Source organism: Brachyistius frenatus, unplaced genomic scaffold (genome assembly GCF_029030835.1).
Source record: "Brachyistius frenatus isolate BFR_SWC_R1_liver_20210118 unplaced genomic scaffold, ASM2903083v1 Contig_122, whole genome shotgun sequence".
Taxonomy (NCBI): domain Eukaryota; kingdom Metazoa; phylum Chordata; class Actinopteri; family Embiotocidae; genus Brachyistius; species Brachyistius frenatus.
This window is the reverse complement of record NW_027210721.1, coordinates 435,752-451,972: the sequence shown is the minus strand read 5'-3', so window position 1 is coordinate 451,972 and position 16,221 is coordinate 435,752. Positions and strand designations below refer to the sequence as shown.

The 16,221-nt window shown below is 42.2% G+C and overlaps 2 protein-coding genes across 3 annotated transcripts in view; both read right to left on the bottom strand.

Annotated features, from left to right (window-relative positions):
- bmpr1bb (bone morphogenetic protein receptor, type IBb) overlaps nucleotides 1-2,196 on the bottom strand; it is a 50,469-nt gene extending 48,273 nt beyond the window's left edge. The window contains exon 1 of the mRNA XM_069713803.1: nucleotides 2,131-2,196. The gene's annotated coding sequence lies outside the window, so the exon portion shown is untranslated. The remainder of the gene's footprint in view (nucleotides 1-2,130) is intronic.
- A 927-nt stretch (nucleotides 2,197-3,123) lies between these two features.
- Nucleotides 3,124-16,221, bottom strand: part of pdlim5b (PDZ and LIM domain 5b) — a 34,882-nt gene continuing 21,784 nt past the window's right edge. The window contains exons 4-15 of one of the 2 annotated variants that reach the window (XM_069713801.1): nucleotides 13,691-13,724; nucleotides 12,884-13,386; nucleotides 11,036-11,059; nucleotides 10,891-10,917; nucleotides 10,387-10,541; nucleotides 9,589-9,616; nucleotides 6,960-7,123; nucleotides 5,146-5,326; nucleotides 4,808-4,988; nucleotides 4,215-4,335; nucleotides 4,002-4,117; nucleotides 3,124-3,914 (exon numbers count right to left, since the gene is read on the bottom strand). In XM_069713801.1, coding sequence (XP_069569902.1) covers nucleotides 3,825-3,914; nucleotides 4,002-4,117; nucleotides 4,215-4,335; nucleotides 4,808-4,988; nucleotides 5,146-5,326; nucleotides 6,960-7,123; nucleotides 9,589-9,616; nucleotides 10,387-10,541; nucleotides 10,891-10,917; nucleotides 11,036-11,059; nucleotides 12,884-13,386; nucleotides 13,691-13,724 — 1,624 coding nt within the window. In that variant the 3' untranslated portion in view covers nucleotides 3,124-3,824. The remainder of the gene's footprint in view (nucleotides 3,915-4,001; nucleotides 4,118-4,214; nucleotides 4,336-4,807; nucleotides 4,989-5,145; nucleotides 5,327-6,959; nucleotides 7,124-9,588; nucleotides 9,617-10,386; nucleotides 10,542-10,890; nucleotides 10,918-11,035; nucleotides 11,060-12,883; nucleotides 13,387-13,690; nucleotides 13,725-16,221) is intronic. The other variant, XM_069713802.1, reaches the window with a different exon arrangement.

Here is a 16,221-nt window from a genome sequence, read left to right as displayed (position 1 = left end):
TTAGCCCTCAGGACAAACCCAGTATCTACCAAGACCAGGAGAGTTTGTTACTGTGTGAGTGTTAATGTGCGTCAGAGGGTGAAGGACTGAGTGTATCTGTGTGTAGGTGTGTGTGTGTGTGTGTGTGTGCGTGCGTGCGTGCGTGCGTGCGTGCGTGCGTGCGTGCGTGCGTGCGTGCGTGCGTGCGTGCGTGTGTGTGTGTGTGTGTGTGTGTGTGTGTGTGTGTGTGTGTGTGCTTGAGCCTGCAGGTTTGCTCAAAAGGAGAACAGTACCAGAGAAGAGCTTTTGTGTTCCTGCAATTCCTATTTAAGCGCAGGGTAGCAAATGTACTTGTACAATTCAAATAATATCTACAGGGCTAATACATTCATAATAATTCTCTGAAAGCCATATTTCAACCAGGCCTACATTTATTTGAAACGTGAGATGTCTCATCATCCCTCACTTTCTCATTTGTGATGGTTTCAATCAAACATGAACAGAAAACAGCCCACCTGCCCTTTAATACAAAATTCTAACTTTTCTGGATTCCTATATTGGCCAATATTACACTATATATAATCTATTATACACTATATACATACTCTATTATACACTATATATACTCTATTATACACTATATATACTCTATTATACACTATATATACATACTCTATTATACACTATATATACTCTATTATACACTATATATACTCTATTATACAGAGCTCAGTGAGAGAACTCCATCTCTCAGACAGGGCTGCCTTCAGGCTGCCACCATAACAGGCTTAACAAGAACACACACACTGGGTTAGCCATCAGTGGTGAAGAGTCCAACACACTGAAACACTTGAAGCAGGAGTCTGCGGTGGACCACAAAGGGCAGCCTTGCCAGGCACCCTCACTTGACATGCCAGCCCCATCATGTAAGCCTGAGGACAGGCAGAGCCGGGGCAAGAACTGGGTGGTGGTTTGATCGGCCTCTCCGTGTTTAAATCGACCCGAAAACACTCACTCTGCTGCGCCTCAATGAGCCTCTCTGTCCTGTGGAGAGTCGGAGGGCTGTTGATGCATTCCGAGACTGCAGCGCAGACCTGAAGGAGGTGCAGCAGGAGGTGCAGCAGGAGGTGCAGCAGGAGGTGCAGCAGGAGGTGCAGCAGGAGGTGCATTGACCCCCGTGGGACCGGAGAGGCTCACGCAAACGTCAGGTGATGTCACAGACATCCGCTCCGGCTCACTGACGATCGCTGGTAGACTGGAGAGCGCAGAGGTTTAATGTCAAGTATCACCACTGACACCCCCCTCCCCCACCCCACCCCACCCCACCCCCACCCCACCCCCACAGTGTTCATCTCACTGTCACATAATTTGCACTTGTAACTCGCTCTGCAGTTATGAACACAATCTGAATCTGAAAAGTGAGAACAGCATAAATTGAAATCATCCTCACAGAAGCTGACTGATGTTCATTTAGTAGCTTTCAGACACATCACATGATCTTCATCAGCAGATGGAGTTGGCCCACTTTGTTCGATTCAACTTTTAGGACATGAAGTCTTTAAAGTACTGGGATGGAAAAAAAATGGAAATTTGAACAACTCCAGAACAAGTGTGATGAAGAGGATGATTAAAAGGTCCAGACCCTGGTGGGAGGTTATCATCATCCACAATGTTTCACAGTCAAACCACTAACAGACATTACTGTGACAATAAGGAAAATAATTGGATACGAGATGATAGATCTTTCAAACGTGTTTCCAAAAACTGAACATAAAGAAGTCAACATGTTTTTTATTTGACCTGAACAACCTTCATTACTTCAACTATTTACGTCTCAATAATCAAATCACTGCCTATTAATCAAAACTACAACTACAGCAGATTCAACTTTAAGATGTTCTGAACGTGCTGATCATCATCATCATCATCATCATCGGACTCCCACCATTAACACGGTCTGAGGTCCCGCTGATCGCCTGCAGCTGCTGCAGCATCGAACAGGGCGCAGACAGCGAAAGCAGCACTTCAGCAGCACTTCAGCGGAATCCTAATGAACAACAGCACCGCGAACAAATTGTCGACGGACCCCTCTGGGTTCAGGGACGGAGCTGCAGCCGAGAGCTCAAACCGTTTCTCACCAACAATCCTTACCGTGTACTTTTCACTTTAAAGATCCCAGTTGGTCTGGATTTGAACTCCACTGTGGTCTCTTATTTGTCCGGCTGTGTTGTGGTCGAGTTTTCCAAGTGGAGGTTTCCACCGCGGGTGATTAGAGGCTGGCTGTCCGCGCACAGCTCCCACCTCCGACGTCTTGGAGAAGTGCACAAGTCAGCCCATGTGGAGGTTCCAAGTTCTTTCTGCAACACTCAGATAGCAACTCGAGGCACTCAGCACAGAATATGTGATGCCTTCATATAAGAGAACAGAGTTGTTAGAAAAGAAAGAATTAACCAAGTGATGTCTGCTGCGTCCCGGTGGAGACGTGCCTACTCTTCTGTCCTACTGCAGGTTTAAATGCATGAGGCAGCTCCTGCTGGTGCCTGTCTGCCTGCCTGTTAAAACTCTTTGAATAATTACTGTCACAACAGCAGATTTATAATACACATAACAGGACATGATACATTACTTCTTCCTCATGCATCGACAAACACATAAAAAAAAGTGCACAAAACATAAACAAGGAGGATGAGTTTGTTGTTTCAGCCACAACCAATGAAGTAAAGTGGTATTGAACAGCTGCATTCAAGAGCTGTTGATGTAGTCAATGGTGAACTTTTTTTTATTCGAAATTAATACAAAGAAACTGCAAAACAAAAAGCGACGACAGCAGAACTTGGTTTCAGGAATATATTAACATTGTTTTGTGTTAATTGAGCAAATTCCAGAAAAATCACCAAAACATAATGAAAGCAAATGCAACATGACAACGTCGGTGATGGGTAAACACCGTGGAAGGTTCAGGCCCTCCATTTAAACATGTTTCTGAACCAAATTAGAAAAACAAAACAGCATTTTCTAATACAGAATACAGTTTCATGTGGAAGTTTGGTTATTTACTATTTTGCTGCTGAAGACATGAAGACATTACAACGTGAACATAAACATGATCTCTGGTCATTAAGGAAACCTTCTGAAACATGGATGTTTTAGCACTGAAACAGGACCTGGACGGTGCAGAACCTGCGCACTTCTAGACACATTACTAACGTATGCTTCCATTTAGTGGGAATAATTAAATACCATATTACTTTAAAACAATAAAACAATAAAAAAAGATACTAATATTAAAATTTCCCATTTTGTTGCCAGGACTCATTTACTGAGTGATCCCTGCTTACAAATAAATATTCATTTCCCCCTTAAGTTAAATAATCCTAATTACTAAACCTTGCTTTCTCTTTATTAATACATGGCATAGATTTTAATATTTTTTTCTAATAATATGTGACACACGTAAGGTCACTGCAGTAAACGCTCCTTTTCTGTGTTAAACAAAAATGCCCATCAAGAGCTCAACACACCTCGAGCAGAAGGAGAAAGACCAGCACAAACATGTGTATTAAAATATCTTTTTGCAGATACTGACTTGTTAAAAACGGGGTTAACAGTGCATTGAAATGTATTCCTGCATATTCAGCTAAAGAAGTGCTTTGAAATAATAACTAATGAGAATGAACACAATAGAACAGAAACAAAGCTTTCAGTGGAATCGTTGCTCAAATGTTGTTGTAGCAGAACACAAACTAGTAAACAAGATTTTTTTTTTTTTAATTCAGAAAATATTGAACATCTGGTTGAAATATAAATTCCTGCAAACTGATGTTATTTCTGTGGATGGGGTCGGGTCAGATGTTGACAGTGTGGGCATGCTTCTTGCACAAAGGCTTGTCTTTTTTGGAGAAGAAGGCCTGACCTTCCAGGCTGGTGGAGCAGACCTGTGGAGACAAGCAGCGTTGTTACTCACTGATCTGGTGGTATTTGTTTATTTTTAGCTCCAACCCTTGTTGTGTGGTGAAACCTACCGCACACACAAAACAGGTGTCATGCCAGGTGAAGCCCAGAGCGTCCAGGAACTTGTCCCCTGCCTCGATGGGGAAGTCACAGCCGTGGCAGTTGGTCCCAAACATGTTGTAGTAGTCTGAGTAAACAGGACATGGACAAGATGTTAAGTTTATTTGAATATGTGGGTTTCTCTGCAGGATCTTTATTTTGTTTTGGTGTCTTCCTTCCGGCACCTTTTTCACAGTATGGTTGTCCATCCTCCATGTGAAACATGTTGCCTCTGATTGGCTGATGGCAGGCGGCACAGACGAAGCAGGACACGTGCCAGGTCTGTTTCAGGGCATTCATGACTTCCTGCAAAAAAAAACGATATATTAAAACACGAGGAACAGACGGACAAAGATTTTGAAGGTTATTGGTTTCTTTCACGTGTATTTAGATTTTGGGAGACTTTTAATCACGACAAACAATAACTTCTATGTCTCTTATGTGTGTTTTGAATTGCATTTCCTAATGGCAGCACTACTTTGGTGTTAACAGACTGACAGCAGCTGCTCCCCCAAACAAACAATCCTAATGTGCTGTTCAGTGACCGTGCAGCTACAGGAGCCCAAACTCTCGCTAACGTATAAGAACCAGCAGATTCTGTAGGTAGACGGCATATTTTTCAGTACTTTAGTATAACCACATATACTAGACTGGATTAAGCAGCCAGCCTCTGCTTTATGTCTCTAAGCGATGAAAGACAGCAGAGGATGATGAGAAAGAGCTTTCAGTACAAAGTGGACAAAGGCAGAGAAGAGATGTTTTCTGTTTTCTATCCCACCCCGAGAATCTTCTGTTGGCAGCGAGCGCAGGACGGAGCGAAGAACTGCTCGTAGCAGCGCTCACAGTACACCTGGTCCTTCTCCTCCACAAACCCACGATCAGTCAGCGAGGAGTGGCAGTGAGCACAGTTGAATTCCTCGGGGTGCCATGACATCCCCATGGCCACAAGGAAAGGGCCTCTGTGAGAGCAACGAAGGGACACAAAAGATTTAAAGCTCCACTGAAGGACTTTTTAAAACTTTAGACCAAACGTCTGCACAGTATAAGTTGTGTAGAATTTTACAGTTATTGAATCTGTAATGATGTTTTATGGTTATAAATGTCTTATTGATGTACCTGATGACAGTGTTGCACTTGTTGCACATCGGGGTGCGAGTCCCAGCGGGGATGTGCTCGGCGCGCTGCACCAGAGAGTTCAGGTCCTGAGGATGCGGCTGCGGAGCCGGACGCTCAACACCTTCGGGAGCAGGACTGGAAACTTTGCCAAATGAGGGAAGTGCTCCACCCTTAGGAAAACCTGAAACAGTTCAATTATGGGAGATTAGCCAATCGAAAAATAGCAAGCGTGAACTAAACATAGTTTGAGACTTGATGTACTTCCCAGAGTTGAATTAACCAAACAACCAATGCAATGGCTGCAATAAATAACTGTGGTTTTCTTCCACCAATCTACGACTTCATGACGAGAAGAGAAAAGGAGTCTGTTGTCGGATTATGGAAATGATTTACTGAACTCCATGTCTGGCATGAGAGAGCTGGGTTGGACAGAGCCGGCGCACTTTCCTCAAACAAGAGATCCATTTTTCCTTCTGAAGGAAACAACAAATTCCAAGACACCTGAGAAACAATCCCTCTGCGCTCATCGCTAATGAACTGCAGGGGGTCCACAGTTCTTCCTTCTGCTTAGTACACAGAAACAGTGCTGGAGGGTATGAGGACCCAGAAACAGAGCAACTTATCAAAGACATGGGGAGGTCAAAGGACAACTGCTCCCCAAATCCCAGAAGACACCAGCAGGATGTGAGACGACGGAGGGAGTGGCTTAACGTTAGAGAGGACATTAGAGGAGGAGACATTCTGACACAAACGAGATTAAAACCCACGATACCATCAAAATGATGACTCCCCACATCACACCCTAACATGGGTTGTTGCTCCAGTTCCTGATGTTTGAGCTAGAAAGCTGGTTTCACATTCATCTGATAAAGAGGAAAAGTGTCTCCATACTCATCTTAAATATCGTTTAAAACACAAACGTAAAAGCGTGATTTGGTGACATCACAGCTCGTCAAGGGCTTGTGGTACCATATGAAACTTACACAAGTGTAATGTGCAAACCTTAGACCTAGTTTCAGGAAATATAGAAGATCTTCTCATACAATAACAAAGAAATCTTGATCAATATTATGCTAAGTTGCTTCTTTAAAAAGGTGCTGGAAGTTAAATTTGCCAAAATTATGAATTCATGTAAGTAAATCTGAAGGTTGCGCGTTCCTCACACTCCACCCCTCTCCTCGAGGCCACTATAAGATACATGCTTGTTTAGGTGAACTCAAGTATGTGCTAATGTGATAAATAAGAGTGGACAGAGAAGTAACTGTCCTCTCCTGCTCTCTCGCTGTGGCACCTTTCAGCAGCCGTCTCTTAAAGGCCGTCTGGGGAAACATGTTAGGGCACATAGTGCATCTGTTCATGTGAGAGCAGACTTGTGTCCTACTATTGCTAATAATCACTGTGACTGATGCCTTTCAGCAAATGTTTACCTTGACCAGCTCGAGGTCTTGTGGCAGGGATGGCCGCAGTTAAAGACCAGCTTTCACACAAAATAAAATACATAATTCTCAACTTCACAATTTATTTGACTAAGGGGATCTTGGGAAAAGCCAATAATCTGAGCTCATTAACTGAATACCTCTGGTTTTTAAAGAGCTCATAATCTTAAATGGCTTAGTGTCAGGTATTAAACCTGCTATAAATGTTATTGCTGAGTGGCAGCGATTTGAAAGAATGAGGCTGCCCTCTGTGGGCGACAAGCAGGAACTACACTTTCCTCCTGGCAGAAGCAGAACCACAAGCTTTCACTGGGCAGTAAATACCAGAAGCAGGGCCAGAGCAGGAGAGGGTTTCTGAACAGGTAAATGTTCCTTTACCTGATGGACCTCCGGGCTGGAAGGAAGCTTTGTTCTGGCCTGCACGGCTCTTAAATGCAGACGCAGGGACCACGTTGCCGTTCCTGGGAGCTGTTGCAGATTTGGAAAACGTTTTCGCTGCAGGCGATGTGTGCACAGCAGGAGTGGTTTTGTCAACTGGCTCACTAGGAAACACATATACACTTCACATAAATTATAACTCACAACACACACACATTTATCTGTATTTATGTTGATGTTCTCTGCTGTGAAAACATTTGTGTACTGTTTCAGACGGACTAATAATACATCAACCAGTGTAAACTCAATCAAATCTGTTCAAATAGAGACTTTTTAATAATTATCACACTAAACCTGCAATACAGACAAGTGTTTAGTGTGATCTCAGCATCTGGATGTTCTTCCGAAGCAGGTACTAAAATTGATGTACAAAGAACCAAAACAATTATGAGGCACTTTTGAATGAGTGTATGCACTGCTGGTCACTGTCCGTGTGGTTTTGCAATTACTGACATAAGGAAACCGTTACAGGTGGTGATGTCATCGTAACTACTGTACATGTAACCCCCTCCAATACTTTCCTTCATCTTCAGCAGTCGAAAACCAATACTATAATTTTAGGAGGCTTATGAAGTGCTTATTGCTTTTACTGTCCTGAAACAGGAGAGCCAGACACACTTTGAGGCAGGGGTGGTATGTTTTCCACTGTGGTGCAAAATGTTATGAGACGCTATATATTTTAGGAGGAAATGAGAAGCACTAGTCTCTCGAGTGTTTTCCTTGTAAAGTTTCACAGCTTTCCTTTCAAGCTGGGACCGTCTGATTTATGCTACAACTTCTCTCTCCCTTTAGAAGAATCCTTTATGTTGCTGGAACTAAGCTGCCAACGAGACGTGTAGTGACGGCTAAGAACGTTAGGAGATAGCCAACGAGCAGGCAATGATAGGATCACTCAGCAACCTTCAGGTTGGCTACAGGTTGATAATCTGGAACCATCAAACTGCTGGGTTTTACATCTTTAACGCACAGGTTTTATAGTGGTATTAATCCAGCCTTCTGTGCTTCTGTTCGAATGACTGTGAATCATAATACAATGGAAAGAAACACATCAAGTAGCACGAACTATTTGTTGTGTTTTTGCCTATAACTGATTCATATGAGATGGTACTTTGAACAACGCAAGCATCTCATTCCTCAAATCAGAGCTTCTTTAGGGACAAATCATTCTTTCACATCATACACGTTCATCAACTGGAAATTTTTAATTGACAAGTTGACAAGTTTGGTTTTTTTTTACAAGAAGAAAAGAAGGAATAAACAATAATAGAAAGAAGTACAGAAAACAGTTTTTTGAGATAAAATCCTCAAAAGCCGTCAGATGAAACTGCTTTAGTTAGTGTAGAAAATAAAAGGAAAAAGGCAGACATGCTCAGAGAAATAAAGAATAAGAGAAGTGAAAGTGAAGGCTCAGACATAAACAATGTGGTACAGAAAAGTACACATTTACACCACAAAATAATGTTTAGCAGCATTTCAAATCATGCATAATTACTTTAATACACTTTTAAATATGATTAAATAACGGCAGATAAAATTTACTTTAAAACAGGGTTTGTTTTCTTGTCACTTAGGAATTTGACATACAACTTGTATAAGTTTGCCAAATAACAGCTTTGACTGTGCCGGTATGTAAAATGAGGCAATGTAAATTAAATCACAGTCCAAATGAAATAAAACACGAGATAAAACAAACCCTTTTCTACTACACATTTAGCAATCGTGCTGAAACGTCATGATGCCAGTCTCTCAGCTTGTTGTACTTGTGTCCTACAACTTCTGGGTCCAACTTGTTCACTCTGATTTGCCCCGTAAGACAGGTTTAAAGAAACAAGGAGAAAAAGGGAAATGTTGGAAAGTTAAGATCTGTGAAACAAAGTCAAAGATAACACAAGAGGAAGCAGAGGAATAAAAGAAGGGATGAATAGAGAATCACAGAAAAAGCCACAGAGACTTATAAACTTTGATTTATAAACCAAGGCGGATGTGGAATATTTGCTCTGTCTTCAGCAAAAGTACACTGAATAAAATCTCACTGACAGACGGAGAGCAAGAATCTCTTCGCGGCAGGGCTGCTACCCACAATACCACCTAATTACCCACAGCTTCCAGTGAGTGACACACTGATTGGTTGGGGATCTGGTACAGAGGGCAGACTGCATTTACTGCAGATTAAATCAACTTCAAACTGAGACCAGGAGTAGCAATCACAGCCTGCGCTGAGCCGATGGCTGCCTCCACTTAGACATCCTCCTGAGAGCTCTGAAAGCGGTTCCTACGAAATAAGCCTTAAATTAAGCGTGGTACTGTTGGAGCACAAGATCAGGAAATCAGGACTTAACTTTAAATCACAGCATCTTAGATGTGCTTACTGAGTATTCTGAGGGCCAATTCTGAATTTGAAACCTCTGCGATCAAGAAATTATTACGATTGCTAAAACATATGCCTTTCTTCCTGCAAAAAAACACACAGAGAGACAGAGAGAGAGAGAGAGAGAGACCAAGAGACAGAACAAATAGTCACAAACGCATATTTAATTCGATTATATACAAGAAAAACACCAACACTTACTTATTTCCACTGTTCTCTGGAATTTGTTCTGCAACAGAGAAGAAAAAACACCAATGAAAATAGAGTAAAATGTCGAATAAATAGGTCGGAGAGAATATGGACAGACAGGCGACTGATCCAGTCTAGCCTCATCTTGATATAGTAAGTACTGAATGAGCAACTTGTAAACAAGGACTTCCTATTCTCCAACTGTTCACAGCTGCAGAAACACCAGACAGATAGAATACTAATCAAACATCTAAAGCACAGCACACATTTTACACCAGTCCGGTTTGACAAAGAGAGAGCGAGGGAGACCGACAAGTCTCTCATCTTAAGTCATTGAAGTGACATCATTTTCATCATCTGAAGCAGGACAACCTTTTTCCCTCCGAAAACCACTTGGACAAAATAAAAGTGTCATCTGAATGAGATTATTTTTTACTGTATGTGAACAATAACAAAATGATACTCAACACGCATACTTGAGACCCCTGTTGAACAGATCAACACGCAACACTTTAAAATAAGGTCATGTCAAAGGTCATAAAACTGTAATATAAAAATAGTCAGTCATACTGCGATGAAGGCTTTCTTCTCTTACTTAAATAAATGGTAAAAAATCAATATAAACTACAGAGGCAATGGAGTTTTGATAGAAAATCTGATTGTCAAACAAAGAAATACTAACATCACTTCTGAAGAAAATATAATGTAAAAATATTCAAATGATTTTAGACCAATGCCAAAACTCAGGTAATTCTTAAAACAGTATCCAGGCAGTGTTCACAGGTAATAAGCGTGTAGCTCGGGACACACCCTTCTCGGTGCCGGTCAGCTGGGCGAGGATCCGGAAGGAGCGGGACTGGGAGGTTCCTGTTCGGGGGTGCCAGTCCTCCGTGTCTTCAATCAGACGCTTCTTGCTGGCATCACTTACAGGCGATGCAACACTCTCAGGCTCCAAACCGGCTTTCCTGTACAGACACATCAAAGAGGAAATGATGATTTACAGACATGGAAAGCACGTGGGTTTTAAAAATGTTAAGATAATCTTTGCACAATACAACTGTCAAATCAATTATTAGGCAGTCCTTCAGGTTAATAGTATAGCAGAGCACCTTTACCACAGGATAAGAGTTTAGACACAAACTCACAGATTCAAAAACAACTCTCTCAGAGGGACAGTCACTGCAACCAACACAAAGTACACATAAAACACATATATACTGTGAAATAAGTGCTCTACATTCAGTCTCTTAAAGGTGCAGCTTGAAAATGTGTGTTTTAAAATACGACCTAATAGCTATTAGACTTCACAATTACCTCCTAGGTCTAGATGGAGGTGGAGTTCTGCAGCGGAGAAATAAGATTGTAAAGAGGAAAAACTCACAGAGAGAAATGATCCCAAGTCACATGAAGTGCTAAGTACACTGCATGACAGTATTAAACTGCTCTGACCTATACTTACTTAGGAATTCTCTGTGGCTCAAAACTGGAGAGGAAAATCACAGAATAAAAGTTTATCAAAATTAAATATACTGTCCTTAATATGTCACCTCGTCTTAATGTCTAAAGGAGACTGATTAATGATAAAAAGCAAGTGAAGATAAATTAGATTTATTCAATTAAATTGGTGAAATTCAGTGCATATGAACGTCAGTGAGACGAGTGTGACACTGACCACATCTCACCACTAGATGGGAGTAATGTGCTTTCACAGTAAAGGCTCATCTTGTCCTCCAAAAACAATCTGATGGTACTCTTGAATGTAATAATATGTGTGTGAGTGTTTACATGCAGAGTTTAGTGTCCATTTGAAGTCAAAGCTCAAGTATGGGCATGTTTCACTGTGTATGTGTGTTTACATGCATGTGTGTGGAAGTATGATAAAAAAAATTTTTTTTAAAAAGCACAAGTCAGGCTATTGTGAGCCAAACAGAATACAATGGCAGTGATTAGGAGGCTTAACACCAGAGGCAGATGGAGGCAGACAGATGCCGAGCTGGGTGACTGAAGAAGCTCTGTGCCAACAGGCCGGGCTGCACCGGGTGTGAACACAGTATTAGCAAAGTATGAGTTGGCCACCATCAGCTGTCCCGTGGTGCATCAGACACCGATTATTAACAGTGTTTGTTTGGACCTTGAAATAAGCAAGTAGTCTAAGTTGGATAATCAGGAATGTGAGGTTAGAGAGGTGTGAGCATGCCTAGGCTAATCATAAACCAGAGATGTGAAGGCTATAATCACATTCCACATGGTTAGGAAGCTACTGCAGCAGCCATATTATCATTCACAGCACTAACTTGGTGTCTGTCTCTTCTTGCTCCTGTGGGCAAAGAAAGGGCAAAATGGAAAAGAGTTGAAGCCAAGAATAGAGCGAGTTGCAGAAAACAAGCAGAGTCCAAAACACCCTTCTGAGAGAATGTGCATAAAGAAAACCACAGAAAGCAGAAACACACAAACAAACACATGCTGCAACACATACACACTCTACCTCTGGCAGCTGGCAGCCCGAAGAAAGACAGAACAGATGAAATGTAGCTTCTACAAATCCATATGTTGGTTTAATACTTAGGTAAACTCATTGTGAATGTGCCAGTTATCGTCATGGTGTAAATAGTTCTGTTGTCTGGTATTCACTTTCTGATTCACTTTCTGACATCTTCTACAGGTTATCGGACCAAAAACAGGAAAAAAAAGATTCTAAAATAGATTGTGAATGTTCCACTTTCAGTGCAATAAACTTTGTAAAGTTCTACGAAGAAGGTATAGAGAGATTTCACAGAGGACTCCAAACATCCACTCTGGTGACTTAAAGTCCATAAATCAGGTCTCTGTGACCCATTTCTTTCTGGTGACAGAAAAAAAAAAAGAAAAGAATGAGTGGCAAAGCACTTAAACGTAGCTCAGTCTACTGTAACCCAAACCAGCGAGCCAAAGACCTGCTGAAGCAGCCCAATCCAGCCAAACTGCACTCTGTCCCTGGTCTCCAGAGGAGCGGAGCTGCCGGGAGTTTGGCCAATTAGAAACAAATGTGACACCAGCAGCAGTGACTCAGGCAGACTGTGTGATAAATCATTGTCAATTACAGAGACAGATCGTGACATCAGATCAGGAAGATCAGATTGGGATATCAAATTGTATTTAATGCATTTGTTCCGGTAGACGGCAAAGCAAAAATCGAATTTGCAGCCTCTGTTGACTTCTTCTGGGTCTGCTGGTTAAAGCACTCAGCACATATATCATGGTAAATTATATTTGTCACTTACAGTACATCTACATGATATGACAGCTGGGTTTGATGAATGGTACCTACCCATTGACATGCTCCGACAGTCCCTGGCTCTCCAAAAGACCTCGCCTCTGTCCCAAAGCCACCTCACAAGCATTGGCGTTGGAGTACAGGTTGATAGGTGTGTTATAGACGGAGGACTGTGGGACATTAGGATTGGAGGAGGGGGCTGTCACTCTGGCTGGAGAGGAGGAGTTAGATGAGGAGGAAGAGGCAGATGGGGAGGTGAAAGCAGAGCGCCCAGGGCTGGATCTGGGAACTGAATTGGCTGGAGCTGAATCTGGGGCAGCAAGGTTGGACCTGAGTGGAAATGGTGGCTGCGGTGGCTGAGAGGGGGCAGCTGGTGTGAAAGCAGATGACTCAGAGGGAATAGACGCGACTTTGGGAGCAGCCCCGCTGCCGTCGCCCCCGAACGGCCGAGCGGACTTGTTGTACGCGGGGCCGGACTGACTCACTGGCTTGCTGTATGTGCTGCTTGGGGCGGGGTGAGTGATTGGGACAGGCTTTATGATTTCTTGAGGTTCATCCTGGATGAAGGTGAAAACAAACAACATGCACAAACTGCAAATCCACAAGAAAAACACATGCATGTAAACAAGCGTTCTCAACAGCACAGCACAGCAATCACATCCAACTTAACTGCTATCAGACTGAAAGCTGAGCTTGTGCCATATACCTTTTAAAAGGTGCTGTAAAATGTGGCCTCTCAGGTCAGCTGTACATGCCAAGACAATTTGTGTTCTCACATAATCTCAGAAGGGCAAAATGAGCATGCTCACTCTTAAATCAACCTGGATTATATGATAAACAAATGTAGTTTTTACTTCATACCTTGGGCACGCCGTCTTTCGGGGCAGCGGAGGGTCTGTGAAGACAGAGAGAAGATTTTAAAATCATTAGTCATACAACATCTTTCCAGCAGCTGTTCAATATTTTCCAATTAAATATATTTCTGGCTGGTTACGCTGACTGCTGAGAGGATTAAAGTTCAGTTTGTGGTCCAAGTGAGGGTTAGATTAGCTCCCAGACAATTACAGTATGATGGTGCATTTTTCTTGGTCTTATTTTTCCTGTGTGTCTGGTTTTAAAGGCCCTGCTCAGATCTGGTATCTGGATTAGAGAAGATTATGAAAGGAGACCTGTAGGGAGCGTAAATGCAGAAATGAATGGCCTCTCACCTGAACACAAATCTATTTAAACAATATCATGCTATTACTGTAAATTGAATATAAGGGACTTTTTATTTCCAAAGCTGACTGAACATTTATTCTATACTTTTGTCAGAGCTACAACGTTATGTATTAAACTTTATACAGGAACCTTAAACACTTCAAAAAGGGGACTATTCAAAGTGGAAGTGAATGATTGTGTAATAATAACACAACTAAAGTCCAACGTTCGAGCGCTGGGATTTACTTATATTGTGGATAGAATTAAATCGAAACAAATAGAAGTCTGGAGGGTAAGAAATGTTCAAAACGGTTTATTTGTAAAAAAAAAAATAATAATAATTATATGCAATTTGTAAAGAAGTTGCTAAAATCAGCAGCATGTGTGTCCACGTACACACACGTGGTGTTGAAGTGTGGCACACGTCTGATTTACACGTATGACTAAAGCAGCTGAGTTTCAGCTCCTCTGGTCTGTCCCGTTCTTCTCTGACATCTCACAACAAAACTTTCATTTGTTTTTCTTGTTTTATTCTGAACATACTCGAGCACCATTTTTTTTTTTTTGTATTATTCAAATTTGTAAACGTCACAGCTATTGTTAGGATGTATTATGTGTTAATGCAAATCATAATCGCCCTCATTAACAGTGTGTCCTATATTTAGTCTGTAAAAGATGCAGACAGTGTGGCCCCATTCCTCAAAAGAGCAAATAGAAGAAGACCAGAAAAACAGAGTGAGTCAGCAGATCTGGTTCCGGCCCAGGAGCTCCGGTATGTCCCTCACCCTCTTCCCCCGCTGCCATATCAGGAAAACAGTCAACAACCTCACGTTTCCTCTCTGACTGAGCTGCAGCACAAACACTGAGGCCTGCACCAGCTTATTAAAGAGCCCCACCCTCAGACCACATGTTGACGTCATCTTTGCCCATACTTGCATTTACAGTTTTCCACTTAGCAGTTAATAAACAGTACGCTTATTTTCCAACCGACTATTCCAACGTATTATTGCACTTGCTTATGGAGAAACACCACGCGGTGCCAAGGAAAACAGTGAAAGGTCTAAAGATCAGACAGCACAGTCCGTTCCAAACAGAACTCGGTCTCTAATGAGGCGGGGTGTATCTGCTATCAGTGTCCCAGAGTAGGCCGGCTGGGCGGACTCCTTCTCTGTCGGCCTGTTTCCAGAGTAAACTGAACAAACACTTGGTCGGGTGGTCCCGTGAACATCTGCTCTGCTCAGCCCATCTGCTGTCCGGCTCCCTGCTGAGCAGGACCTACTTTTACTCTGCAGTGATAAAGACACAAACACAGGGTGACATCATGGGCCTGCAAGCATTATTATGATGTTTAGTGTCCAACTGTACATGGTGATGGATTTTGGTTTAACTGGATATCAGCTGGTCTGCAGATGTTGCGACAACTATCTTTTTAATTCTGTCTTCTGTTTAGGAACATCTCTTCCTTGTGCTTCATACACACTCTAAGGCAGGGTTATTTATGTTCCATATATTAACTACAATAACTAAAGGCCATATGGTCATGTAGAAAGCACTAACTGAGCAGGATACATCTCTCGCAGCGAACACCTGAATACTCAAACTTGTACTGTATAAGGAATCATAATTTAGATTTGACTATATTTAAGAAATCACATTATTTTCCTTCAAAAACAGGTGAGGGTCATGGATGTATATATTTGTGTTAATATGGTACATCTGGGTTCATTCACACACACACACACACACACGCACACGCACACGCACACACGCACACACACACACACACACACACACACACACACACACACACACACACACACACACACACACACACACACACACACACACCGAGGAGGTTCACAGGAGGAAGACGCCTCCTGAGGGCAGACTGCCGTTTTTCCACCGTTTCCGTGTCTCATTGAGGACCAAGACAAACATTCAGTATCTGACTGACTGCTGGAGAGATTTTCTCAACACACGCGTGTGTTACCAGTTTACAGACTCACACGGAACTATTTTTTTTACCACAGAGGAAAAACTGCTCCCATACTGTACGCTGTGACCTTTCATTTTTCCCTGCACTTGTTTCACACACAGTTTCAGGAGCAGAACACGGCGGGTTTTAGACCGGTTCTACAGAACCATTTTTACATGATCAGAGATCTCCTGTGTCTGTAGCGATCACAACTTAA